The following is a 27,378-nucleotide window of genomic DNA, read 5'->3' as shown; positions in this document are numbered from 1 at the left end:
CCTTGATCAAGGGCAATGTTACATCCTACCCCTCCTTGACATCTCCTCAGCATTTGACACCATAAACCACAACATCCTCCTCTCCCGCCTATCAGACATAGGCATATCAAGGTCAGCCTACCATTGGTTTAAATCCCACCTGGCCAGCAGACAATACACTGTGATAATAGGAAATTCAGAATCCCTCCATATTCCCAAGGCATCCCTCAAGGCTCTTCACTTTCCTCCATCCTTTTTAATATATACATGTTGCCTCTCTGCCATCTCCTCTCTGATCTTGGCCTCAAATTCTTCATATATGCCGATGATGTCCAAGTCTTCATACCCATACAAGAATCCATTTCTAAATCCTTACAATTTTGGGAGAAATGCCTCTTATCCATAAACACCCTCCTCACGAGCCTCCAACTATCTCTCAACACCGCAAAAACAGAGCTGCTCTTCATGTCCAACCCACAGAACCCCATGCTTGCCCCCACAAGCGACCCTTCACCAAACTCGACCTGTATACAGCCATTAGTACGTGATCTAGGTGTTATAATTGATCAGCATCTAAACTTCAAAAAATACATCAACACTATCCTAAAAGAAGGTTTCTATAAGCTCCATGTTATGAAGAAACTCAAACCTTTACTACACTCACATGATCTCCGTACAGTCAAACAAACAACCATTTGCACAAAGATGGACTACTGAAACTCACTACTTCTGGGCCTTCCTTACACTACCATCAAACCGCTTCAAACGCTGCAAAATGCAATAGCCAGAACCCTCACTAATTCCAGCAAATCCAACCATATATAACCCCTGTCCTCAAAGAACTGCATTGGCTTCCTATTCCCTCACGTATCCTTTTCAAAACCCTAAATATTATCCACAAAACTCTCTACAACCACAACTCTAATTGGCTTGAAGAGCCCCTGCAATTCACTCTCCATAACCGCCCCACCAGAACCACCCACAAAGGCACCCTCTACACCCCCTCCCTTAAGAATGCTCACCTCTCCTCCACGAGGGAACGAGTCCTTTCAGTTGCAGGTCCTACTTGTTGGAATGCTCTTCCAGCCGAACGTCTCATTGATCCCTGCCTGTACAAATTTAGGAAAAAGTTATAGACCTGGCTCTTTAAGCAGGCTTTCCCATCATAATCCCCCCTGCTCCTCCTCTCTATTGCCCATTTATTTATTCTTATTTTATGCCATACTACTTTAAGGTTTTGATTTACACTTACTTACCGTTACTCCATGTTTTGCCACTACCTAAGTTTATTGCTCCTTTTGCCTTTTCCTTGTTTAGCTCCCCCCCCCACCCCCCGTTCTCTGTATTTCTCTTAGTTCAATGTAAACCGATATGATGTACCCATGAATGTCAGTATAAAAAAGCTGTTAAATAAGTCTCTAAATGCTCAAAGGTTGCTCAAGGGGAGTGACAGTGGCTCAGGCTCTGTTTCCTGGTGCTTCTGTTAAGGTTACCTCCTGTTCCATTTCCCATTGGGACTGGGTTGTGAACTATAAATGCAGCTGGCACTGCTGGAGTTGCAGGGCCTGGTAAGCTTACATGCCACCATCTTCTTCTGGGAGAAAAACAGTTACTGCCAGGGAGGCAGTTAAATCCAGCAATGCTGTCAGCTGGGTCTGCTTGAACCAAAAGCCTTTGGCTTCTTGTGTGGTGGTAGCTCAGAGCCATGGAAATTTGTTAGGCCTGTTTTGCAGTTGGTCATTTCACTAGGAACCTCTGCCGTTTTAGCTTCTCCCCGTGATTTTGTTCTTCCAGTGTCAGTTTCTACTCCACCTTATTAATTTCCTTCAACTTATTATTTATTTATTTATTTATTTCACATTTTTCTATACCGAACTTCATGGTTGAATACCATATCAGATCGGTTTACATCGAATGAGGGATAGAAACTTGTAACAGAAAACAGAACAATAAGTTATAATCAGAAAGAGAGCAAGAAAGTTATTTTGAACAAGGACTATAAACTTGGAGGCTTTACAGCTTGGAAGTAAATAGAGTAAAAAAGGCCCGAGCAGAGCCGTAACTTAAAATTCAAAAGTCATAATGAGCTCAGTTCGAGCAAGATAGTTTAATTGCGGAGGTATTGGATAAAAGGCATCTCAAAGAGGCATGGTTCCATGGCTCGTGAGTAGGATGGTAGATTATTGTGTGTCTGAAGGATCCAAAAAGGCTAGTCGGAACAGCCAAGTCTTAAGTTTTTTTTTAAAAGTTAGTAGGCATGGTTCCAACCTGAGTTCTGCAGGAAGACTATTCCACATGTTTGGACCTGCTAGAGAAAAGGCTCGGACCCTGGTCGAAACTAGGTGAATGGTTTTGGTTGGAGGGACTTGTAACTCTCCTTTGTGGATTTCTTTAATTGGTCTGTTGGATGTATGGAGTTGAGGGGAAATTCAAGGTCAAGATAAAAATAGTTATGGATGGACTTGTGTATCAGGGTGAGAGATTTGTGAAGGACTCTGTGGTAGACTGGTAACCAGTGAAGGTTTCGGAGAGTGGGAGTAATATGATCTCTTCGGTTGGTACTGGTTAAAATTCTGGCAGCAGCATTCTGTATCATTTGAAGAGGTTTGGTGGTTGAGCTGGGTAGGCCAGTAAGAAGAGCGCTGCAATATATTTTTGAAAAAATTAGGGATTGCAGAACAGTTCTAAAGTCATGGAGATATAGGAGAGGTTTGAGTCTTCTCAACACCTGTAGTCTGTGGAAACAATCTTTGGTAGTCGAATTGATCATAGTCTTTAGATTAAGGCGGTTGTCTAGAATTACTCCCAAATCTCTTACTTGAGTATGGGTGAGTTGGAGACTTTGATGGATTTGTGGAGGATGGATGTCTGGGTTGGAAGAGATAAATAGTAATTCAGTCTTAGCGGAGTTGAGGACCAAATTTAGATTATTGAGGAGATTATTTATAGATTGAAAGCAAGTTTTCCAAAGTGAGAGAGCTTTAGTGATGGATTCTGTAATGGGAAGCAGAATCTGAACATCATCAGCATAGATGTAATGGATGAGATTGAGACTTGTTAACAGATGACAAAGGGGGAGGAGGTAAATATTGAAAAGGGTGGGAGAAAGGGAGGATCCTTGAGGTACGCCAAGAGAAGAATTTGTCGATGGCGATTCTTTGTTGTTGATCCTGACCCTGAAGCTTCTGTTATCAAGGAAGGACTTGAACCAGCTGTAGACTGAGCCGGATATGCCAATATCAGATAAACGGTCCAGGAGGATGGTGTGGTTGACCGTGTCGAAGGCTGCTGAAATGTCTAGAAGGATTAGAAGAAATGAGTGTCCTTTGTCCATTCCCATAATAATATGGTCTGTTAGTGAGATGAGCAGGGTTTCTGTATTGCGTGATTTGCGGAAACCATATTGGGAAGGGGAAAGAATATTGTGTTCTTCTAAGTAATCTGATAGCTGGGTATTGACTACTTTTTCTGTAATTTTGGCTAGGAATGGAAGATTAGAGATTGGACGGAAATTAGCAAGAATGCTAGGGTCTAAATTGTGTTTTTTCAAGAGGGGTTTAAGAGAAGCATTTTTTAGGCTATCTGGGTACAGACCTTGAGTTAGGCAGCAATTTATGATGTTAGTCAGAGGTTTTGAGATTGTGTCCGGGATGAGTAGCAATAATTTGGAGGGTATGTTATCTGTTGGGTGGCTGGATGGTTTCTGCCTTTTTAAAATGGTTTCGATTTCTTTAGTGGAAGTTAATTCAAAGTTGTCGAATTTAGTATCCTTGAGTATGTGGTTGGAAGTGCTTGAATCAGGAGGGTTGGTCTTAGTTGGAAGAAGTGCTATAGTGTTTGAAATTTTCTGCTGAAAGAACAGGGCTGGCTCATTTGCCTTGGATTGAGCATGATCATCTGGTATTGATGGAGGAATTGGCTTTGTGATTTGTGATACATATGAAAATAAAGCCTTTGCATCATATTGTAGGTCATGGATTTTATTAGCGTAGTATTGTTTTTTTGATTTTAGGATGGATGATCTGTAAAAATGTAAAGTTCCTTTGTATGATGATAGAGTAGACGGTGAAGGGGCTTTGCGCCATCTGTTTTCTTTGTGGCGTAGATCTTGTTTTATCCGTTTGAGTTCGCTGGTGAACCAAGGTTGGTTACCTTTTTTTGCTTAATTTCGAGGTTGATGGGCAAAGATTGTAACTTATTAACTGACATCTTGAGGGAAGAAACTACCTGAACTATAAAGGAAGCAATTTCTTAGAAAATGCACAAAGCATGCAAAGTGAGTATCAGCCTCAAGCTTTGAGGACAGTTCTCCTTCCAGGGACTCAAAATTGTGCAAGACTGCATATACCAGTAGATCTAATGCTGAGGGCATACACAAAGGAGAAACCCCTCGATTCCAATACCTCCAAAGATCTCTTGCAGTATCAGCCGTCAGAAGGCCAATGAAAAAAAACAGAGAAGGGCCCAGTCACATAGAGAGTGCGGCCCCCTCCCTCTTCATAAGGTCTCCTGCTAGAACAGAAACGCCTGATGCAAACATAGATAAACTCTGGGGAGAAAACCCCAGGGGAAAAGGGATCCTGTCCTGAGGCAGAATCTGCATAAAAACCACATATTTTCCACTATACGGAGGCAGATAATATGGTATTGGTATGTGTGTGTGTGAGATGTGTATGGATGTTTGTGTGTTAATATGCCACGATTTTGGCTGCTAGGCAGCCTCTCCGCCAGCAAGGGCCCTCACTGAACTATTCTCTGCCCTGCTCTAGTCACCGCCTTGATGGCTGCATGATGCAGCAAGGCCAGTCCTATAAGAACCTGCCTTACAGATTGCTTGGTGCTTCATCATTGAGTCACTTCAGCTCCTTACCTTACCTCACTTTACCTTGTTGCTGCGTGGCTTTCATAGCCTTCTTGCTTTGTCTTGTTTCTGTGTGGCCGTAGGGGCCTTCTTGCCTTGCTTTGTTCCCAGTGTGATCTATTTCAGCCTTTTTGTCTGGACCTGTTATTTGCCTAGTTCCCATCTGAACCTTCCGGTAGCCCTCCTTGTCTGTTGCCAGTCTTGCCTTACATAAGAAAATAAGATATGCCATACTGAGTCAGACCAAAGGTCCATCAAGCCCAGTATCTTGTCTCCAACTATGGCCAATCCAAGTCACAAGTATCTGACAAGTACCCAAACGTTAAATAAATCCCATGCTACTAATGCCACAACAATCATTGGCTATTCTCTATTGTTTAATAGCAGTTTATGGACTTCTCCTTCAGGGACTTATCCAAGCCTTTTTTTTAAACATAGCAACACTAACTTCCTTATTTATTTATTTGTTTATTTAGATTTTTATATTCTGCTTTTTGGAACAAAATCCAGAGCTTAATTGTGCATTGAGTGAAAAAGAATTTTCTCCTATTTGTTTTAAATGTGCTACTTGCTAATTTTATGGAGTGTCCCCTAGTCCTTCTATTATCCAAAAGAGTAAATAACTCTTTCACATTTACCCATTCAAATCCATTCATGATTTTGTAGACCTCTATCATATCCTGCCCTCAGCTGTTTCTTCTCCAAGCAGAACAGCCCTAACCTCTTTAGCCTTTCCTCATAGGGGAGCTATTCCGTCTCCTTTATCATTTTGGTCACTCTCCAGTACAACTATATCTTTCCCTGTACGTACCCGGATCAGTCCAGACTGTGGGTTGAGCCTCCTTTCCAGCAGGTGGAGACAGACTAAAACTGAAAGGATATCCTATATGAGGACAGAGCCTACCCTGTAACCCTTCAGTATTCGTCTGTCTCCAGCAGGTCTCCTGTCCTAGGCTAAGTCAGCCTTTCTTTCTTCCTTAATTCTCGGATCAAGCAAGTACTTCCTTAGGGATATTTGTGATTTTCTTCCTGTATAAAAAAAAAAAAAGTCAGGAATTTTTAACTTTACCTTTTTCTGGCTCTTGCCAGACTCAGGAGGGCTTTGCCCCTTGTGCAGTGCATAGCCTGTGTCCGTTATCGCTTCCAGGTGTGGGGACAGAGTCTGGTAGTCCAGTTCTCGTCTCCCCCTCCTCTGGCTGCCGAGGGGTCTTAATTCTGCACTGCTGCGCTCAGTTAAAAAAAAAAAAAAAAAAATAATAATAATAATTAAACCATATGTATTAGAACAGGTGTAAGTTTAAAAGTGTAGACCCATATTTTTCGTTTTTGGTCTCCACGGGGCTTGAACCGGCAGCAAGATAGGCAGGAGTCAGCAGGTTTTTCCCCTGCTTCACTCCAGGCTTCCCGGCTGTCACTCAAACATTTTTTTCTTCAGCTTTTTTCTTCAGTGCGGCTCTCCTATGCCACGGCAGGCAGCCTGCCTCTCTTGTGGCCAGCCCTCCTTGCGTTTTTCGCGGGAGGGCCTCTGCTCTGCCTGCCTGCCGGGTGGGGAAAGGTCCCTCCTCGGCAGGGCAGGCGAATTTAGCCCGGGGATCCACTTCCCCGTGCATGGCCAGGCCGTTCCCGGGTCGGGAAATTTTGGATTTTTCATCGGCTCCGTTTTAGGAGCTCCCTGGGGCTGGGGGGCCGAATTTTCTTCAGTCACCCCGATTTGAGCCCCTCGGGCCCCCAGGGTGGGTTCCCTGACCCCCCCTCGCCCCCTCCCCCACCCGGGAAATCTGCGACCCGTTTCATTCCAGAATTTGTCGTTCTCCTGCATAAATTTTATCTAGCTAGCCTGCAGGAGGAGGAGGAAGGCCCCCCCCCCTTGCCCCCACCTCCCGGCAAAAGTTCCCCGTCCCGCGCCGTTGATTATTGGCCCTGTCGCGGAGCCCCCGGGGTCGTCTCGAGTGGGGGTGGTCCCTCCCCCCCCCGATCCCCTTGATGCTATTCCGGACCTAGAGGGTACCCTTCCTTCCATGGAGGGGGGACGATCCAAGAGTTTTAAGGATGTTCCTCAAGGAGGAACTTGAACCCCTCATTCCCTTTGTCCTTCAGGAATTAGGGTTGGAAGGGCCCCCCGCGAATACCCTTATGGCCTCCTTGCCCAAGGATATGGACCCGGTCCTAGCTAGTCTCAGGGCCCCTGCAACGGCTTTTCCTTTTCATCCCATGCACAAGCTCATCCTCATGCGGGAATGGGAGGCTCCTGAGGCACCCCTCCGGTTGGGGTGGGCTATGGACAAGCTGTACCCCCTTCTGGAAGAATGTTTGGAAATTCTAAAGAATCCGACCGTGGATTCCACAGTCTCTGCGGTCACGAATCATACCACCATCCCGGTGGAGGGCTCTACGGCACTGAAAGACGCCCAGGACCGCAAGCTCGAGGCACATATGAAACGTATATTTGAGGTCCTGGCGCTGGGAGTTCGTGCGACTGCCTGCAGCAGTCTTATGCTGCGGGCAGGTCTCAGGTGGGTCCAACAGTTGCTCTGCACCCAGGATCTCCCGTCGGCAGAGGCGGAACAGGCTGAGCGTCTCGAGGCTGTTGTCGCATATGGGGCTGATGCGCTGTACGACCTCCTCCGCGTCCAGGCGAAGGCAATGGCATCGGCGGTGTCCGCCCTCCGACTCCTCTGGCTGCGGAATTGGTCGGCCGATCAGTCCTCCAAGGCCCGGCTGGGCACTTTGCTATTCAAGGGTAAGTTGCTCTTTGGCGAGGACCTGGAGAAGCTTATGGATTCCTTAGCGGACAACAAGGTCCATAAGCTTCCAGAGGATCGTCCGAAGCCATCCCGGGCTTTTACTCCCTCTTGTCCGCGTTTTCGGGGGCAGCGGCGGTTTACCCCACGTGGGCGGGGTGGCTCTTCGAGGGGTTATTCTTCTTAATCGCAGTCTTGGTCGCAGCCCTTTCGTGGGCGCCACCCTTCTCGAGAGGGCCAGCCCGCACGCTCCACTCCCAAGCTTACCACCCAATGAAGTTCCCTTGACTCATTCCTCGGTCCCCTTCCTAGGTGGCCGCCTCTCCCTGTTTTTCGAGGAATGGGTCAAAATCACGTCGGACCAGTGGGTCCTCGACATTATCTAAGATGGGTACGCCTTCGAGATTGTTCGCAACCTTCCGGATCTCTTTCTCTTCTCCCCATGAGGGCGGTCCAAGCGGGAAACAGTGGAGCAAATTCTCGCCAGGCTCCTGAGTCTGGGCGCTGTGGTCCCGGTCCCAGAGAGGGAACTTGGTGCAGACCAGTATTCTATGTACTTCGTCGTTCCCAAGAATGACGGTTCTTTTCGTCTGATTCTGGACCTCAAGCGAGTCAATCGGGCTCTCAAAATCCCACATTTCCGTATGAAAACTTTGCGAGCGGTCATCGCGGTGGTTTGCCCCGGAGAGTTCCTCGCCTCACTCGATCTGACGGAGGCGTATTTCCATATTGCGCTTCACCGCGATTACCAGAAGTATCTTCGTTTCCACATCCTCAACAGGGACTTCCAGTTTCGGGTGCTTCCCTTCGGGCTTGTGACCACGCCCCGTACCTTCACCAAGGTCGTGGTGGTGGTGGTGGCGGCGACTCTTTGCCGGGAAGGAATCCTTGTCCACCCATACTTGGACGACTGGCTCGGGTGGGCCAAATCGGAGGTCCTCTTCAGGCAGGCGGTGGATCGCGTTCTGACTCTTCTTGCGTCCCTCGGGTGGATAGTGAATTTCTCCAAGAGCAACCTTCAACCCTCCCAGGAGCTAGAGTTCCTGGGAGCTCACTTCGACACCCGGGTGGGCAAAGTACTCTTGCCTCGTGCTTGGGCTCTCAAATTGATCGACCAAATTCAGAATCTGATCTCGCTGCCTTTTCCGACGGCTTGGGACTACCTGCAGGTATTGGGCTCCATGGCATCCACCATCGATCTAGTCCCCTGGGCTTTTGCTCAAATGCGTCCGTTACAGAAAGCCTTACTGTCCTGTTGGCAGCCAGTGTCGGAACAGTTTCACATGGTCCTCCTGTTGTCGGACTCTACCGTCGCCGACTTGCAGTGGTGGCTTTCCCTTCCTCATCTGTTGCAGGGGAATGCTTCTTCAAGCTCCACAGTGGACGATAGTCACTACGGACGCCAGTCTCTCGGACTGGGGTGCAGTCTGCCTCTCCCAGGCCACCCAGGGGTTCTGGTCGACAGCTCAGTCTCGCTGGCATATCAATCGCTTAGAGACTCTGGTGGTGTTCTTGGCTCTTCAGGAGTTTCTCCCCCTTCTCCGCGGCAAAGCGGTGAGGGTTCTGTCCGACAACTCCACAAGCGTGTCTTACATCAATCGCCAAGGGGGCATCCGCAGCCCCCTGGTAGCCCGAGAAGCCAGCCGTCTCTTCGCATGGGCGGAACGACATCTGCAATGCCTGGTGGCCTCTCACATCGCGGGCAAGGAAAATGTTCAGGCCGATTTCCTCAGTCAGTCGCTCGATCCGGGGGAGTGGAAACTCTCGGACGTAGCCATGGATTTGATCATCGACAGGTGGGGTCCCCCCCACCTGGACCTCATGGCAACCTTGCGCAATGCCAAGGCAAATCAGTTCTTCAGCCACTGGAGGGAGCACTGCTCGGAGGACATGGATGCTCTGGCCCTCCCTTGGCCAGCGAACATCCTTCTGTACGTGTTCCCCCCCCCCCCCCCGTGGCCCCTAGTGGGAAAAGTCCTCAGAAGAATAGAGCTCCACCGGGGACCCGTGGTTCTGGTAGCACCCGAGTGGCCACGCAGGCCATGGTTCGCGGATCTCGTCAACCCAGCGACGGATGGACCTCTGCGGCTAGGCCACCTTCCTCGGCTTCTTCATCAGGGTCCTGTATTTTTCAACCAGGCCGATCGCTTCTGTCTAGCGGCCTGGCTTTTGAATGGTGACGCCTAAGGCGCAAGGGCTATAAGGAGGAAGTCATCTCCACCTTGCTGCGGGCCCGGAAACAGTCGACCTCCCTGGCGTACATGCGTATCTGGAAGGTGTTTGAGTCTGTCTGTGCAGAGTCCGGTGTTCCCGCACACTCCGCTCTGGTCTCATTGGTCCTCTCTTTTCTCCAGAACGGCCTTTCCAAGGGTCTTTCAGTTCTCTACATGTACAAGTCTCCGCTCTCGGCTCTCTCCTGGGTAGGGTAGAAGGCCATTCCTTAGCGGGACATCTGGACGTGATTCGGTTCTTGAAGGGCGTCAAACACCTACATCCGCCTTCTCGGCCCACTTGTCCGTCGTGGAGTCTTAATCTGGTACTTCGGGCCCTCTGTATAGCTCCGTTTGAACCCCTCCGTCGCGCAACCTTAAAAGATCTCACGCTCAAGACTGTCTTCCTCGTCTCTTTCTCCTCCGCTCGCCGGATCTCTGAGATCCATAAGAACATAAGAAAATGCCATACTGGGTCAGACCAAGGGTCCATCAAGCCCAGCATCCTGTTTCCAACAGTGGCCAATCCAGGCCATAAGAACCAGGCAAGTACCCAGGCATTGTCCTGTCGGGAACCTTTTTTGTGCTTTTCCGATTCCGGAGTATCCCTCAAGACGGTTCCTTCCTTTTTGCCCAAGGTTGTCTCTTCCTTCCATGTCAACCAGTCGGTGGAACTCCCTGCGTTTTCTCCAGAGGAGATTGCGGGTACGTCTGGGGGCGATCTTCGTAAATTAGATGCCAAACGAGTCTTGCTTCGCTATCTCCAGGTTACCAATGACTTTCAGGTCTCGGACCATCTCTTTGTCCTCTGGAGTGGGCCCAATTGGGGTAAGCCGGCTTCTAAGACCACTATTGGGCGGTGGTTGAAGGAAGCAATCTCCTCGGCCTATCTTTGCCAGGGTCGGGCGGTTCCCGAGGGCCTGTAGGCTCACTCACTGCGTTCCCCAGCTACGTCCTGGGCGGAGAGTCAGTCAGTCTCTCCGCAGGAGATTTGCAGGGCCGCCACTTTGACTTCTCTGCATACACATAAGGATAAGATATGTACAAGGATTCGAGGAACAATTGATATGTACACTGGTTATACACAGGGTTGTGTAAGCGCGAAAACAACAGCCGTTGAAATGAGGTTATGTGTGAGGTTGTACTAGGTAACATTTTTTATATGCAGGAGGTTAAGTGAGGGATAGAAATTCCTTAGAGGTTAGAGGGGGTAGGTGATGGGTGTGGGTCTGATTGGGGAGGTGTTGGTGAGAGATGATGGACGGGTTAGGGTGTTAGTAGATGATGAAGATGATTGGGGGTATGCTTGGAGGAAGAGCCAGGTTTTGAGTTTCTTTTTGAAAGTGGGTGTGGATGTTTCAGAGCGTAGGTCAAGAGGCATAGAGTTCCAAAGGGAGGGGCCTGCGAAGGAGAGAGCTCTATTGGTGGTGGAGATGAGTCTTGTGGATTTTATGGAGGGAGGAATAAGAGTTCCACGGAGAGAGGAACGGGTGGGTCTTGTGGAGGTACGAGGGAGGAAGGGTGGGTTTAGCCAGTTGTAATGTTCATTAGTAATACTTTTGTGGATGAGGGTAAGGGTCTTGTAAATAATTCGTGAGTGAATGGGGAGCCAATGGAGATCAATGAGGGTGGGAGTGATGTGGTCTTTCTTATTGGCATTAGTGAGGATGCGTGCAGTAGCGTTTTGAAGGAGTTGTAGAGGTTTGATGTGGGTAGCAGGGAGTCCAAGTAGGAGAGCGTTACAGTAATCCATTTTTGAAAAAATTATAGATTGGAGTACCGTACGGAAATCAGAGAAATAGAGAAGGGGTTTGAGTTTTTTGAGGGTTTGTAGTTTGAAATAGCAGCTGCTAAGGATAGATTTGATATATGGTTTGAAGGTTAGTTGGTTATCAAGTATAACACCCAGGTTTCTTGTGTCAGAAAGTTGGGGGAAAGGAGAGAGGAGGGAATGGGTATGGATGCATGTCTAGAGGAGATGAGGAGGAGTTCAGTATTTTGCGGATTGAGGGCTAGGTGCATGTCCGTGAGGAGCTGGTTTATGGAGGCGAGAATGGTGTTCCAGTTTTGGAGTTCGGTGAGTACAGAGTTTGTGAAGGGGATGAGGATTTGCACATCATCCGCATAGATGAAGTGTGTAATACCAAGGTTGGAGAGGAGGTTTGTGAGGGGGAGCATATAAATATTAAATAGGGTGGAAGAGAGGGAGGATCCTTGGGGAACACCACAGTCGAGATTAACAGGGGGAGATGTAAAGTTGTCGGTGAGGACAGTGTAAGTACGGTTTTGGAGGAAGGACTTTATCCAAGAAAGAGCAGTACCTGAGATTCCTATGAGAGTGTTGATGAGGATGTTATGATTTACGGTATCGAAAGCGGCGGAAATATCTAGCATGGCAATGAGATAGGAGTTACCGGCATCCATTCCTTTGATGATGGTGTCTGTAAGGGAGAGGAGTAGGGATTCCGTACTGAGGTGTTTTCGGAAACCATATTGTGTTGGTAGGAGTATGTTGGATTGTTCTAGGTGGTCAGAGAGGCGGGAGTTTACTAGTTTCTCTAAAATTAAGCATCCGTTTTCCTAAGCATGTGACAGCCACCTCTCCCAGGCGCCCGCTGTAAGGAGGCGCTAGGGGCGTGCAATTTCTCCTAGCGCCCCGGGAGCACCCGCTTAACGCGTGCCGTTACTGCATCGGCCTGTTTAGTTATTTTGGATTCTCTTGCCCCTGTTCCCACCTCCAGCCCCCAAAATAATATTGGCTGATGATCCTGCTTGTCAAAGGAGAAAAACTGCTGTCCTCTATATTTATTTATTTAAAAGCATTTCTAGACCACTTTCATGATTTAAGTTAAATCACCCAAAGTGATGTACAGCAGTAAAATACCATAACAAACAATAAAACATCAATCAGTTCAGAGAGCACATGGTTATCAACAATTCAGACTGGACGTTCGTCTGTCCTCAGTTTTGTGTTTCTCTTCATCCTCCGTGCCCCCACCTTCCCCACCCCCCCCCCCCCCACCCCCTTTGGAGTTGTTTCTTCAGCTTGGTATATAAAACGGAGGAACCTGCTCAAGAAAGCCTTAAAACATTTCTGGGCTGAAAGCATTTTTGTCAGCATTATGAAATGATATCGCTCATGTAGCCAGTTATCCTTCTGACTTTGGCAGGGGTATTCACTCCCAGTCCTTGAGGCCTGGCAATAGATCAGGATATCCTTAATGAATATGCATGCACCTGTCCTCATTGTGTGCAGGTCTATCTCATGCTTATTCATTAAGGATATCCTGAAAACCCAATCTGCAGTCCTCAAGGGCTGGAAGGGAATACCCGTTAGGGGTTATTTTGTTTATTTTATTTATTTATCGAGTTTTATATACCGTCATTTGGTTTCGCCATCATAGCGGTTTACAAGTTGCGATGATGATGTTTTTGCCTGTAATATATGTGGTGATGAGAAACCTTGTCCTCTGTATTTATTTATTTATTTTGAACTTTTTTATACCGACATTCATGTGGCAAGATACATATCATATCGGTTTACAGTGTAACATAAAATTGCAACATGCATTACATGGAACCGGGTTACATAGACCTGGGGGAAACAGAAGATACAACTGGGGGAAGAATTAGCAACTGTTAACAAGTGAGGCATTTAGAGAGCGAAGAGTTGATAAGGCAGAAGACAGAAAATCTCCACCGGTACAGTAGAGTCTTGGGCAGTACAGTAAATCTGTACAGCCCAAGACCATATCTTGTTTACTTCCTGATATGACAATCTAAGTTAGTAACTTAGTTTTACTTGTTGACAGTGATGTTAATTTTTAAACTAATTGCTAATATTATTTTGAACCTGTTTCAGATCCTTTTGGAACATCAGACCCATTCGGTAGCAGCACATTTAGTAGCAATGAGAGCTTTGCAGATTTTAGCCAGATGTCAAAGGTAAATACTGCAATAAATGGAATTTCATTTACAGTGGAACAGTCATTACTTGGAAAATAAATGATATTAGCGTGATTTAAGTGACCTAGCGACTTTGTCATATGCTGCCCTGCAGGAGATCCAGAGTCCTGTCCTAGAGCAGCTCTTCTCTCTAGAAGTGAGAGGCGTGCAGAAGTAATGTTCCAGCACTTATTCTGAGTGCACAGGCTGAAGGAAACTGCTCTGCTTCATCAGCCATGAGGGGGTGAGGTGCCTCCCACTAGGCTAAGAGATAATAGGGGCTCAGTTCTAATTTCCCACTGCAATTTCATCTTGGAGTGTGGAGTCACAAAAATGGATTTTTACAGTTAGCCAAATTTTAAGGGCTATTTAGAGAATGTTTAAATTACATTTTAGGAGGGAAATGGTGGGTCCATTTCATTTTTAGGAGCATTCTAAGTTGTAATACCTTTTAAGTGTAATGTATAGGCCCTGGTCCTTTAAAGGGTCACAGTCTACAAACACCTCCATAAGAAGGAGAGGATCTCATCCTATAGATTTTCATTGGTCAGTTTTCACTGGTTAATTCAGCACTTTCATGTTTTGTGCATGTGCAGCAGTTTCTAAGGTTACCAATATAAAAGACTTTGATGCAATGTGTGCTTAGGTGCAGCAGCGGTTCCCGAAATGTTTTTATGGGGAGTATAGATGGGGCTCAGTGAATTTCAGGGTGGGCAAGTGTGAAGTGCTTTTCCTTCCGGCTAATGAAAGTGGGGCAGCTTTTAGGGGCCTGCCATCCCTGCTTGGGGGAAACCACCCTCCAAAAAACAAATAGACCAAAAAAATGTTCATTGTCTGAAACCCCAGATATGTAATTGCCTGATGTTTTATATTACGAGGGTTTGTCAGCACATTTGCAACATTCTTTCTCGAAGTATTTGTAGCTTGACTTGCTCATAGAGCTTTCTGCCCGTAGGTGGCAGCAGTGTTCAGCAATTATAGTTTGTGACTTTCGGAGAGAAGTGCACTGTAGGTATAGCTCCAAGTCATGATTATCAGTCCGGGTCAGGTGCAGATGCAGCCTTCCACATACGGCACAATAAAATTTGGCTCTGCAGATACAAACATTTCAGGCATGGCCCATACAATCTATTAGTGTTCCAGAGGTGGGGAGGGGGGCGGGTCTTGCAACCAAGATTTTACCAGTTGTGTGGGCCAGTCTAACATGAGTCTCAACTGGCAGACCTCAGATGACACGAAAGGGCATGTATTTTGATGATATGTTGTGGGTCCCTCCATTGTGAATCATTTTCAGCTCTGCATAATCAGCATAAGCCTTCAACTTTCCCTCAGATAGCTACAGTGATCTAATGCAATCTGCAGAGAGTGGGCATACAGGCTGTAGGAGACCCCTGGGAGCTGGACTGTCTGGCTTCCTTCAGAGAGATCTGTGGATAGAGATCTTTGGAGCAGTTTAATCTTGAAGTGATGAGAATATTTGCTGCTGCATGCAGGTCCCTGCTAACAGGGCATTACAGAAATTCTTCCTGGAAGAAACTGAGGCATACAGTACTGCCTACATGTCCCAGATATAAAACATGGAGGACACCAGTATGTACACCTGCCTGGAGATCTGTTATAGAGCACCATAGCAGTCTAAGCTGGAGGAGACAAGTATGCGCTTTTATCTCTAGGTCCCAAATGTAGAGCATTAGCATAATTAATCTGTAGGAGACCAGCATGTACTCCTTTCTCTCGATGCTGTGAATAAAGCATTATAGAAATCTAACCTAAATGTACACACAGTAAGGAAAAGAAATGTGACTGCATGTCAGATGACCATCGGCCTGGAATGTTGACGTGCACAAGCCCTAGTAACAGAAAAAAAAACCAGTCAAGAGAAATAGGCACAAGGCTGGGTAAGAATAGATGGGAAAACTAACTGAGCGCTCCACCAGAAATCAGTGGATACCTGCTGCCAAGTGAGAGAGATGGATGTGATGTTAGACTGATGAGGCAGGCTGGGAGCTGGAATTACTGTGATTGGATGCAAATTAAACTGCATTGCATAAATTGTGCTAGTTTGGCCTGATTTCAATAAACTGCAGCCTTAGATTTTTGCATTCTTTGGACTCTCTATAAAGCAGTCCTAGGCAGTAATAGTAATGATATTATTGAACTAATTTCAGCCCATTGTTTGGGAATGGCCATTCAGGCCCCTGTTGTACTAATCTTCCACCAGCCATAGATATGATCAGTTTGCCCCAGCTGAGCTGTTGGCCATGTCACTCTTAAGTTGACAAGTGGTAAGGTTTTCTCACGAGAAAGTCCCTGTCTGTAGCATGAGAGCTGTCAACTGCAGACTGATAACTTTCTTTTAGTTTGTTTTGGTTGCATGTTCTGTACCTGATATTTTTCTGTACTGTGTGAGAGTTAAGCTGGCTTTTATTTATTTATTATGTATTTAACTCATACCTTTTCATTGGGAGCTCCAGGTAAATTACATTCAAGCACATTGTATTGCTTTGTGCTGTAGCCAGAGGTGTGTGCACAAGGCACATAAAAAATCAAAACAAAAGTGTTAGCGATACGTTGCTAATTCAAGCACTGAAATGACTGGCAGCAAACTCTAGCAATGATTCTTCCCTCCACTTAACCTGTGGACTTGGACCAGTGGTTCTCAAACCTGTCCTGGAGGACCCCCAGCCAGTCGGGTTTTCAGGATATCCACAATGAATATGTATGAGATGTATTTGCATGCATTGCCTCCATAGCATCCAGATTTTCTCTGGATATCCTGAAAACCCGACTGTCTGGGGGTCCTCCAGGACAGGTTTAGGAACCTCTGTCCTTGCCTTATACCTGCAGTGTTAGCGCCATTTAAAGGAGAGAAATAACCAGTTCTGCACTATATTCTGTTTTCCTTTTCTGCCCCCACCAGCCTCCCGTCTCCGACCCTTTTGCCTCATCCTTTGGTGGGCCAGGATTCTCTGACGATCCTTTCAAAAATAAACATGACACTCCAGCTCTGCCTCCCAAGAGAAATGTGCCTCCACGACCAAAACCACCAAGTGGTAAATACAGCATTTTCTCTTATTAAAATGTCTCTGGAGCATTTTCTGTCATCTTCCTTTTAGCAATATCATCCCTTCGAGTTCATCAACAGAAGGTTGTTTCTGAGGGGAGCAATGTCTGAAGGTTGCTGAGTTCTGTTTCGAAGCCAATGTTTTCCCCCCAAAAAAGTGTCTGCCTGCTATATGAAGCCATCCTGAAGAACATAGGAGGACCACAATTGTATAATGGCCTCACGGTAACTGGTGTTCGATCTTTGGGTTCTTGCTGTCATGGAGAGGCAATGTTCAAATAATTTAGCTCTGGTAATTAAAAGGTCACCAGGATAAAATCATTGGTTGACAATTGTCCTCCCTCCTTTGCACTTGTGGAGCAGATGAGCAGGGCAAGGGGAGGGCAGACCTGACAGCCCAAGAGGATTTCATTTTGAAATTCTTCACATGGGATGGTCATCACCAACTTGCACCGGCTGTGAGGCAGATGCAAAGTGCACAGGTACTGAAGCACCCCCAACCCCAGCTGGCCCCACATTTTCACAAGGGAATTCCAAGGGGAGTTCGTTTGCAGGCTCATGGTTCTAAAGCAAGCTCTGGGGTTTAAAGGGATCTCTTTAGAGAGCAGCTTATTTTCAGTAATATAGAAACATAGAAATGACGACAGAAGAAGGCCAAATGGCCCATCCAGTCTGCCCAGCAAGCTTTCACACTTATTTTTCTCATACTTATCTGTTACTCTGACCGCTGAGGTCAGGGCCCTTATTGGTAACTTTTTGGGTCTAATTTCCTTCCACCCCTTGCCATTGATGTGGAGAGCAGTGCTGGAGCTGCATAAAAGTGAAGTATCAAGCCTAATTGGTTAGGGGTAGTAAGCAAGCTACTCCCACGCTTATTTGTTTACCCAGACTATGCAATTCAGTCCTAGTTTATAGTTGCCTGAATGTAAATCCTCTTATCTTCATTTCCCCCCTGCAGTTGTTTTTAAGTGGATTATGTGATTAGCAGATGCCTCCTGCCTCTTATTTCTTAGTTTTTGTTTAACAACATTGTTCAAAAATACACCAATTTGCTTTGTTGGGATTAAGCCGCAAGGATAGATTTGCTAATGAAATATGGAAGCAAACCACAAACCTGGCAATTAATAATTTTATATTTTTTTATGTGAATTGACAGTCCTCCCTCAGTTTCCTTACCTAAAGAATTTCAGAAGGCAGGAGCTGATAGAATTAAAAGAAATCATTTGCAACTTGTTTGCCAGGCTAAACTAGTCTAGATTGGGGTACATGTACTGTGCTCCCTTCAGTAGTTCATTACATTGTTCTGATGAAGCAAGCTCAGAGAGGGTAGTCTGATGAAGAAATCTTACCTGCAGCCTGTTTGCTAAATTCTCTCTCTGTTCTTTATCTTACAATGATCAAGCTATAGTAATCTGGTTTCAAAGCTTCTCAGAACAAGGAAAAACAATTTTGCTATCAAGGTTTCTCTGATACTATCTGTAATTTTATGGTGCTCAAGCTGATAGTCATTTTTTTAGCCTTCTGATCTGAGTAATATGCAATAACAGTACAGACCTGTATAGTAGAATCTTCAGCAAATACTTGTTTCAAGCAATAATACATGAAAAGTGTATTTTTTGTACTAGTATCAGACTTGATATTCAGTGAAGCCCTTATTACGTAGCTGATGGAGGAATGGTCTTGTTAAAAGAATAAAATTTGTAATGCACCAAAAATGGACAAATAGAAATCTACAAATTGAATTGTGTTCTATAAAAACATACAGTGATTCATAATATGGTAGATGTACTGTAAAGAGAAAAAGGCTTGCTGATTAGCCGTGTGGCTTGCCCATAGCAATGCCTACTGTAGTGCAGAAGAGTAAGATGTGTCATGGAGGCAATGCACTCAGGCTTCTGGGAGGGGAGATGAGCAACCTCTGCTGACACAGGAGTAATATTGAGGGAATCATTCTGTGACAGGACTTTCCTTTCAATCCTTGAGCAAAGAGAAGTTGTCACTGGGGTATGTCATCTGGGGGGAGAAAGGAGGAGAGAATTATTTAGTGTCCCTCTGTTGAAAAAAAGTAATATCAATGAAATGTGCTGGTCAGGATGACTTTCACATGATCTCATCTTTTTGAACAACAGCAATTTCAGCTCTTGACAGCATCATTGGAAGTTCTAATGTATTTTAACTGTGCAGTAAGTAAACATATATAGAAAGGGTTAATTTTGTAACCAGTAAGTCTTGAAGGACCTAAAGTTATGCAAGGGATCCGTCCTATTTTTAAATTCTGACTTATTGCCAGAAGCCTAGTTTCAAAAGAATTGTTATGCTGTATTTGTGTGCAGTGCTAATCTGTTGCCGCCTTTGGTAACATGGGTCGTAAAGAGCACCTGGTACTACATGATAGCAGGGTAGGCGTTCTTGAGACCTCTTCTAGTGGGAAGCCATTTGGTCCCTGTTGTGTTTGAGGCATAGTGGACCCTTGGTCACAGTGGAGATGACTCCACCCACAGGGAGGAGCTCCGTGAGAAACCACTGTGATAGGCTAAGCAGGATATTAGACACAGTATGGAATAAGTCTTTATTATACTGCTGTAGAGATGGTAAGGTAGAAAGGTAATGCACCAATCCACGAGATGCCACTTCGCTCAACAGGCTCAGTAGTGTAGTCTCACCCAGATGTTCACGATAGGCAGGAGTCCGCAGAGCGGGTAATGCCACGGCTGGTGGGTGAAGTTGGAGTTCCAGTTCGTAGAGGTACTCAGAGAGCTGGCGTCTTCCTGAATGTAGAATGGTGGGACCGAAGATCCGTGGTACAGGATAGTAGAGGAAATAGGCCCTCGATGAGCGAGTACCCAGTAGTCCGATCCTGTAATGAGAAGAGAGAGACAAGGCCCACAAGGAGCAGTTGTCTAGATAGTGAGGCCCCGAAGGGTAGTAGAAGCGGAGGACCCCAAAGTCTATCAAACAGTTCTGATATTAAAGGCAAGGGGGTACCTGTCCTTGATGGTAATTTTGTTCAGACCCCTGTAGTCGATGCAGGGCCGTAGGGTGCCATCTTTTCCCCTACAAAAAAGAACCCTGCGCTTCGCAGGGGATTTGGAAGGCCTGATAAAGCCTTTTTGTAGATTTTGTCTGAACAAAATTACCATCAAGGACAGGTACCCCCTGCCCCTTAATATCAGAACTGTTTGATAGACTCCAAGGGGCCAAAGTGTTTTCCAAATTGGACCTAAAAGGAGCTTACAACTTGGTGCGTATTAGAGAAGGAGAAGAATGGAAGACTGCTTTTAACAACCGTGACGGTCACTTTGAATACCTCGTCATGCCCTTCGGCTTAAGTAATGCACCTGCAGTCTTTCAAAACATTGCTTTGGTCTCGGCTACAGAAAGAGGGTAGACTCTTCCTTTGGGAGATTCTGAATTTGGCTTCAGATTTATGTCACAATCGAACTCTGTGTGGAGGAAGCATATCAGCTGCTTACTTAGAGAAAACATCCTGAAAGGCTTATTGTGGAGGTAAGCCAGGTAATGATGGAGTTGTAGGCATGCAAATGAACGGTGAAACTTCAGCAAGACACCGACCATGACAGTCTGGTCCCCACCGGAACAGTTCCAAAGTGACCCAATTAAATTGTGGTATATGGTCTTGAAGCCACTGCAGACCCAACACCACAGGATGCATGGCTTTGTCCAACACTAGAAAAGGAATAGATTCTGAGTGGAGGACTCCAGTGCGTAGGCCAATGGCCTGGGTAATCAGTGACACTTCTCCAGGAAGTGGTTCTCCATGGATAGAAGACAATAAGAGAGGCTTCTCTATTGGTGTGGTAGGAATCCTCAGATGTTCGACCAAGCGCTTTAGAATGAAATTACCTCTGGCACCAGAGTCAATTAATGCGAGAGTCTGGAACTCGAGACCTCCGCAGAGCAGTGATACAGGTAAGGACAATGGAGGAGTAGGTGAGGTAAAGCCCAGGAGAAATCCTCCTGCAGGATCCCAGGCCCGTTAGTTTCCCGGACAAATGGGACAGGTTTGGACTGCGTGACCCGATTGGCCATAGTACATGCACAGGCCCAGACGCTTGCGGTAACGTCTTTCCTTAGAGGTCAAATGGCTTCGGCCTAGTTGCATAGGCTCTTCCTCCTCTAGGGGTGTAGACGGTAAGCTGGAAGCAGTAGGCATAGGTTTTGGACGGTTTGCCCCCATGGTAGACTTTCGTGGACTCTTAGCCTCTTGAGTACGATCGCGGATACGGCGGTCAATTTTCCCTGCTAGTTCCATCAGGGCCTCAAGGGATTCAGGCAAGTCTCGAGCCACAAGTTCATCCTTTATGCAGGAGTTGAGACTCTCCATGAATATGGCATGTAAGCATCCAGTGTCCCAGTGCAGTTCGGATGCTAGGGTCTTAAATTCAATAGCAAAGTCTGTAAGTGGCTTGTTATCTTGCTGTAAGTTAAGCAAGGCAGGTCATCAAATGCAGACTTAAACAATTGTAAGAATCCTGATAGATCATTAAGGATAGGGTCCTTACGTTCCCATAGCGGTGAAGCCCAGGCCAGGGCTCGTCCCTCGAGGAACGATAGGATGTAGGTGGTCTTTGAAGCCTCAGTAGGAAAGAGGGGAGGCTGTAAAGCAAAATGAATGCTGCATTGATTGATGAATCTTCTGCACATCTTGGCTTCACCCATGAAGCGGGTAGTTGTTAGATAGAGGTACAGTGGTCTTAAGGGTCACCACTGGTGCCAGCAACTCCTTTACAGGAGGAGCTGAAGAGTTCAGTTGAGAGTGTAACTGATTGAAGGCAGTAGCAAGGTTCCCCAAAGACTTCTGTTCTGTAATCCGCTGGGCTAGGCCAGGAATGGCCTGCAGTGCTGCAGGTTGAGCTGAGTCCATGGAGTTAGCAATCTGTTGTGTTTAAGGCATAGTGGACCCTTGGTCACAGTGGAGATGACTCCACCCACGGGGAGAAGCCCCATGAGGAATCACTGTGATAGGCTGAGCAGGATATTAGACACAGTATGGAATAAGTCTTTATTATACTGCCGTAGAGATGGTAAGTTGGAAGGTAATGCACGACCCACGAGGTGCCAATACGCTGAACAGGCTCAGTAGTGAGGTCTCACCCAGACGTTCACGATAGGCAGGAGTCAGCAGAGCGGGTAATGCCGCGGCTGGTGGGTGGAGTCGGAGTGCCGGTTCGTAGAGGTACTCACGGAGAGCTGGCGTCTTCCTGAATGTAGAATGGTGGGACGGAAGGTCCATGGTACAGGATAGTAGAGGAAATAGGCCCTCGAGGAGCGAATACCTGGTAGTCCGATCCTATAATGAGAAGAGAGTTAAACAATGTTTTGTCTTACCAATATAGAGTAACGGGCAAGGGCACCAGATCCCATAAATCATACCCATCACAGAACAAACAGTGTGTGCTCTTAAACAAAAATTACCCCCTTTGAAGAAAGGTAAAACATCACCACTGAAGGATTGGTCGCAAACAGAGCACTTATTACATGGATAATGCCCCCTTCTGGCATTCCCATGTGCTATATTTGTGGTTGCGTCATCTCTAAAATTAGAGTGTACTACACTGTCCTGATGTTTCTTCCTCTTTTTAAAGCAAATCGAGGATTTTCCTTAAACATTTGATGTAAACTCAGGATATGCCAGTGTCTTTTTATGCTGTTCTGGATGCGATAAACATAGAACTGGGTGATGGCTCCCTGTCGGGGAATCGAACCCCGGTCTCCCGCGTGACAGGCGGGGATACTCACCATCTCTTTATAATATATAATATTATAAAGAGAACATTTGTGTGTTGCCTTATTTACCCTATCTTCTTCCGTGTTTTGTCTAGCTGATGGAACCAACAATAAATCTCTATTTGCCCTCCGGGCTCTCTTATAGGCTTTCTTCAAAACACTCATGGGATATCCCTTCTGCTGAAATCCCTGCATCATTTCTCTTGCTCTTGTTTTATAATCATTAGTATCAGAACACAATCTTCTTAATCTCAGAAACTGTCCAATAGGCAGATTAGATCTTAAGTGCTGTAGGTGAAACTTTCATAGCGTAGTAAAGTGTTTTTATCCGTTGGTTTTCAGTATAGTGTAAATTCAAAGCCCCATTTATGTACTTTAATAAAAGTATCCAAATAGGCTGCCCCAGTTCTGCTGAACGTAGATGTAAATTTCAGATTCAAATCACAGGCGTTTAACCACTGTATAAATCCATCAAAGGTTTCATCCTCTCCTTGCCAAACAATATAGCGTCTCCATGATCTTATATATGGCTTAAACGGATTCTTAGGCAGCCATATCGCCTCGAAGTTGCCCATATACAGATTAGTCACATCGGGGGCCATCGAGGCCCTCATCGCTCTTCCTTTGGTCTGCAAATAGTAATTCCCATCAAATACGTATCTTATAGTTTTTGTTGATTATATATTTATCTCTAATTGTTTCTTAGTTTAAATTCTGTACTGTCTTCCATTGCCCAGGTTTTACGCTCCCTGTTTAATGTAACTTTACTTTCTACCTTGATGTTAATTGGTTTCCCCTCAGTTACATTGTAAACCGGTACGATAAGACCTAGTCTTGAGCATCGGTATAGTAAAAGAAATTAAATAAATAAATAAATAAATAGAAAATAATTATTAAGTAATGCCATATTTGCTAAAGTGATTACAAAATCAGCTGCTGTTCAATTATTTGACAGTGTTTCTCTCAAGATATTACTGATAATGTCACCAGCATCATTCTGTGGTATGTTTGTATACAAAGCAACCACATCTATGGTTGCTAATGCCACATTCTCACAAGGGAATATTTCTTTTGCCAAAATATTTAATTGAATCATCATTTCTCACAGGACAAGCAGGATGGTTGTCCTCACAAATGGGTGACATCGAGGATGGAGCCCACCACGGAAAACTTCTGTCAAAGTTTAAACAGAACTTTGACTGGCCCCTACTGGGCATGCCCAGCAAGGCACTGACCCTGCAGCCAGCAGGGGTCTCCCTTCAGTCTTCTTTTTTCCGCGCAGCAGTTGCCACGCGGTGAAAGGAGCTCTCTTACCACGTTCCTGACAGGAATTCGGTATTTTTCTTTCCGAAGAAAATTTGCCCCTCAGGGGTCTCCCTTCGACAAATTTTTGTCACCTCCGCGGAAACCGGTAAGTTTTTTGCCTTTTTTCTTCAACTACCGTCGAATTTGGCCCTCGAGGCCTGTTGGCAATTACCGAGCCCACGACTAAATTTGGCCTTAAGCCATGGCGACGGGGTTCCGTCGATGCCCGGATTGTACCCGGACTATGTCAATCACAGACCCCCATAGGGTTTGTGTTTTGTGTTTGGGTAGTGAGCATGATGTCCTGACTTGCACCAAATGTGCCCTAATGACACCTAAGGGTCGCAAAGCCAGGATGGAGAAGATGGGGCTCCTCTTCCATGCACCCACCCCAACGCCATCGATAGCATTGACGTCATCGGAACCGGCACCGTCGAAGTTGCACCACCATCGTCAACCCTCCGGTGACCGTCCACCATCGATGACTTCTCGGCCGTCGACTCCTGTCCCCTCCCCGGATGGGCGAGGAGACCGGAAGGACAAGCATCGCCATCGACGGCACAAGTCTCGGCCTGTCGAGGATCCACAGTCATCGACCTCTGAACAAGCCGAGCCACCGACTAAGAGGCCTCGTTCAGACTTGGCACCGTCCACGTCTCGTTCGCAGGCATCGAGGAAACCCTCACCCTCTCGGGGTGTGGGAGCCGTGATCCCACCGGTTACGGTGGTCCCTCCGGCTCTGCCTCAGCCTCCCTCTCCCGTCGAGCCGGGTATTGTTACCCCTGGTCTCCGGGCAGAACTGGACCGGCTGGTCCAGGAGGCCATCGAGAAAGCGATGCAAAGATTCCAACCTCCATTGGCACCGTCTCCGGCACCGATTCCGGCACCGCCACTGGCATCGACCCCGGCACCGACTCCGCCACCGAGGAAGGAACCGACCACCGAACCTTTGGTGGAAGCGCTGGCACCGCTACTACAACGTATGGAGGCACTTGTACATGCCCTCCCATCGATGATTCCAGTAGCACCGACAGCGCCATCGTCTCCGACTGGATTTTCATCGGCGGGAGAAACACCGTTCCTGATTCCCCTTTCCGGGGTGGTCCCATCGGTGCCTTCTCGTATATCTCCACCGATTTATCCTTTGGCTCCATCGGTTCCAAGACCGGCACCGACTCCATCGGCAGCACCGAAACCCTCGATGCCGTTCCCAGTACCGATTGTACCACCGGTTCCTCCAAGGTTTCCTTCGATGCCTTCGGATCCTCAACCAGGTCCATCGGGCCTTCAACCCGCAAGTGATCCCTATGATACCTGGGGTGATGATACATCTTCTGACACAGATTTACCATCACCGCCTTCTCCTACAGAGAGTAGAAAAAGATCTCCTCCAGAGGATCTCTCCTTTATTAATTTTGTAAAGGAGATGTCCGAAATTGTACCTTTTCAGCTGCAATCTGAGACCGATGACAGACACCAGGTGATGGAACTGCTTCAATTTTTGGACGCTCCAAAAATCATCGCTTCCATCCCCATTCACCAGGTGTTTCTCGATCTCTTAAAGAAAAACTGGGAATCTCCTTCATCTGTATCACCAGTTAACAAGAAGGCTGACTCCACATACCTCGTCCAGTCAGCACCAGGCTTTCAAAAGCCTCAACTGGATCATCGCTCTGTTGTGGTGGAGTCCGCACAAAGAAAAGCCAAGCGTCTCAAGCCACACTCCTCCACTCCGCCGGTCAAGGACAATAAATTCCTAGACAGTGTGGGACGGAAAGTGTACCATGGAGCTATGCTGATTTCTCGCATAGCCTCATATCAACTCTACATGACGCAATATAACAGAGCCATCCTTAAACAGATGCAAGATTTTGCTGACACATTACCTGACCAATACCAGCCACAGCTTCAGGCCCTTCTTAACAAAGGGTTTGAAGCGGGGAAGCACGAGATCAGAACGGCTTATGACATCTTCGATGCCTCCACAAAGGTTTCAGCTACTGCCATCTCGGCCAGACGTTGGGCTTGGTTAAAGTCATCCAACCTTCGCCCAGAGGTCCAGGATCGTTTAGCGGATTTACCCTGCTTAGGGGACAATTTGTTTGGAGAACAAATTCAGCAAATAGTAGCTGAATTGAAAGATCACCACGAGACGTTGCAACAAACTTTCTTCTGTTCCGTCTGAGGTTTCCTCCAAACAACCACTTAAGAAGGACTCTAAGAAGTCGTTCTTTCGGCCACGCCGTTACTACCCTCCATCGGCCAGGCCTCGTCCAGCTCGATCCTCTACTAGGCCTCAGCCGCATCAGCCTAGGAAACAAAGGCCTACTGTAGCCCCTCCTCCTGGGCCTGCGGCTGGCCTTTGACTCCCCTGTAGGGAACACATGCCAAACCCCTCTTCCAGACATTCCTGTAGGAGGTCGACTGTACCATTTTCTACAACCTTGGTTGCAGATCACCTCAGATCAGTGGGTGCTAACAATTATCGCACAGGGTTACCACCTCAACTTCATAACTCTTCCGGCAGACTCCCCGCCTCTTCAAGCGTGGAGTCTATCCACCCATTTGGCTCAATTACAACAGGAAGTGTCTCTTCTTCTGCAATCAAATGCTGTAGAACCCGTTCCTCCCTCTCAACGAGGCAAGGGATTCTATTCCAGATACTTCCTAATACCAAAGAAATCAGGGGGACTACGTCCCATTTTGGACCTTCGAGCCCTCAACAAATACCTTCAAAAAGAGAAGTTCAAAATGGTAACCCTAGGCGCGCTGCTCCCTCTGCTACAAAGAGGGGATTGGCTGTGCTCTCTCGACCTCAAGGACGCTTATACCCACATTGCGATCACACAATCCCATCGCAAATATCTGCGGTTTCTCGTAGGCCACGACCATTATCAATATCGTGTCCTACCCTTCGGTCTGGCTTCTGCCCACGAGTCTTTACCAAATGTCTCGTAGTGGTAGCAGCATTCTTAAGGAAGGAAGGTGTCCACGTCTACCCCTACCTGGACGATTGGCTAATCAGGGCCTCCACCCAACAGATAGCTCAATCCTCCCTAAAATTGACAATTCAAACACTCCTTTCCTTAGGGTTTCTTGTCAATTACGAGAAATCTTGCTTAGTCCCGTCTCAAACCTTATTCTTCATTGGAGCAGACTTGGACACCTTACAGGCAAAGGCTTACCTTCCTCTTCAGAGGGTCCACACCCTAATGTCCCTGGCTCGCCAGCTCCAGTCTCAGAACACTGCCACGGCTCGCCAGTTCCTCATTCTCCTAGGACACATGGCATCCTCGGTTCAAGTCACTCCCATGACCCGACTAGCCATGAGAGTAACACAATGGACTCTACGACACCAATGGATTCAAGCTTTTCAGCCTCTGTCCTCCATAGTCACAGTCACACAAGCGCTGCGCCTATCCTTAACCTGGTGGACGACTCAGGTCAACCTCCTTCAGGGCTTACCTTTTCTTCCACCGGATCCGCAAATAATCCTAACCACCGACGCTTCTCACATCGGTTGGG

The 27,378-nt window shown here is 46.7% G+C and overlaps 1 protein-coding gene across 1 annotated transcript in view; it reads left to right on the top strand.

Moving 5' to 3' along the window:
• Window positions 1-27,378, top strand: part of LOC115096424 (epidermal growth factor receptor substrate 15-like 1) — a 348,080-nt gene that overhangs the window by 115,753 nt on the left and 204,949 nt on the right. Inside the window, exons 12-13 of the mRNA XM_029611002.1 lie at window positions 13,654-13,736; window positions 16,657-16,789. Of these exons, the coding sequence (XP_029466862.1) occupies window positions 13,654-13,736; window positions 16,657-16,789 (216 nt within the window). The remainder of the gene's footprint in view (window positions 1-13,653; window positions 13,737-16,656; window positions 16,790-27,378) is intronic.

The sequence above is a fragment of the Rhinatrema bivittatum genome, chromosome 8 (assembly GCF_901001135.1).
Source record: "Rhinatrema bivittatum chromosome 8, aRhiBiv1.1, whole genome shotgun sequence".
Lineage (NCBI taxonomy): Eukaryota > Metazoa > Chordata > Amphibia > Gymnophiona > Rhinatrematidae > Rhinatrema > Rhinatrema bivittatum.
The sequence above is the reverse complement of the archived record's forward strand: the minus strand, read 5'-3'. Positions and strand labels throughout refer to the sequence as shown.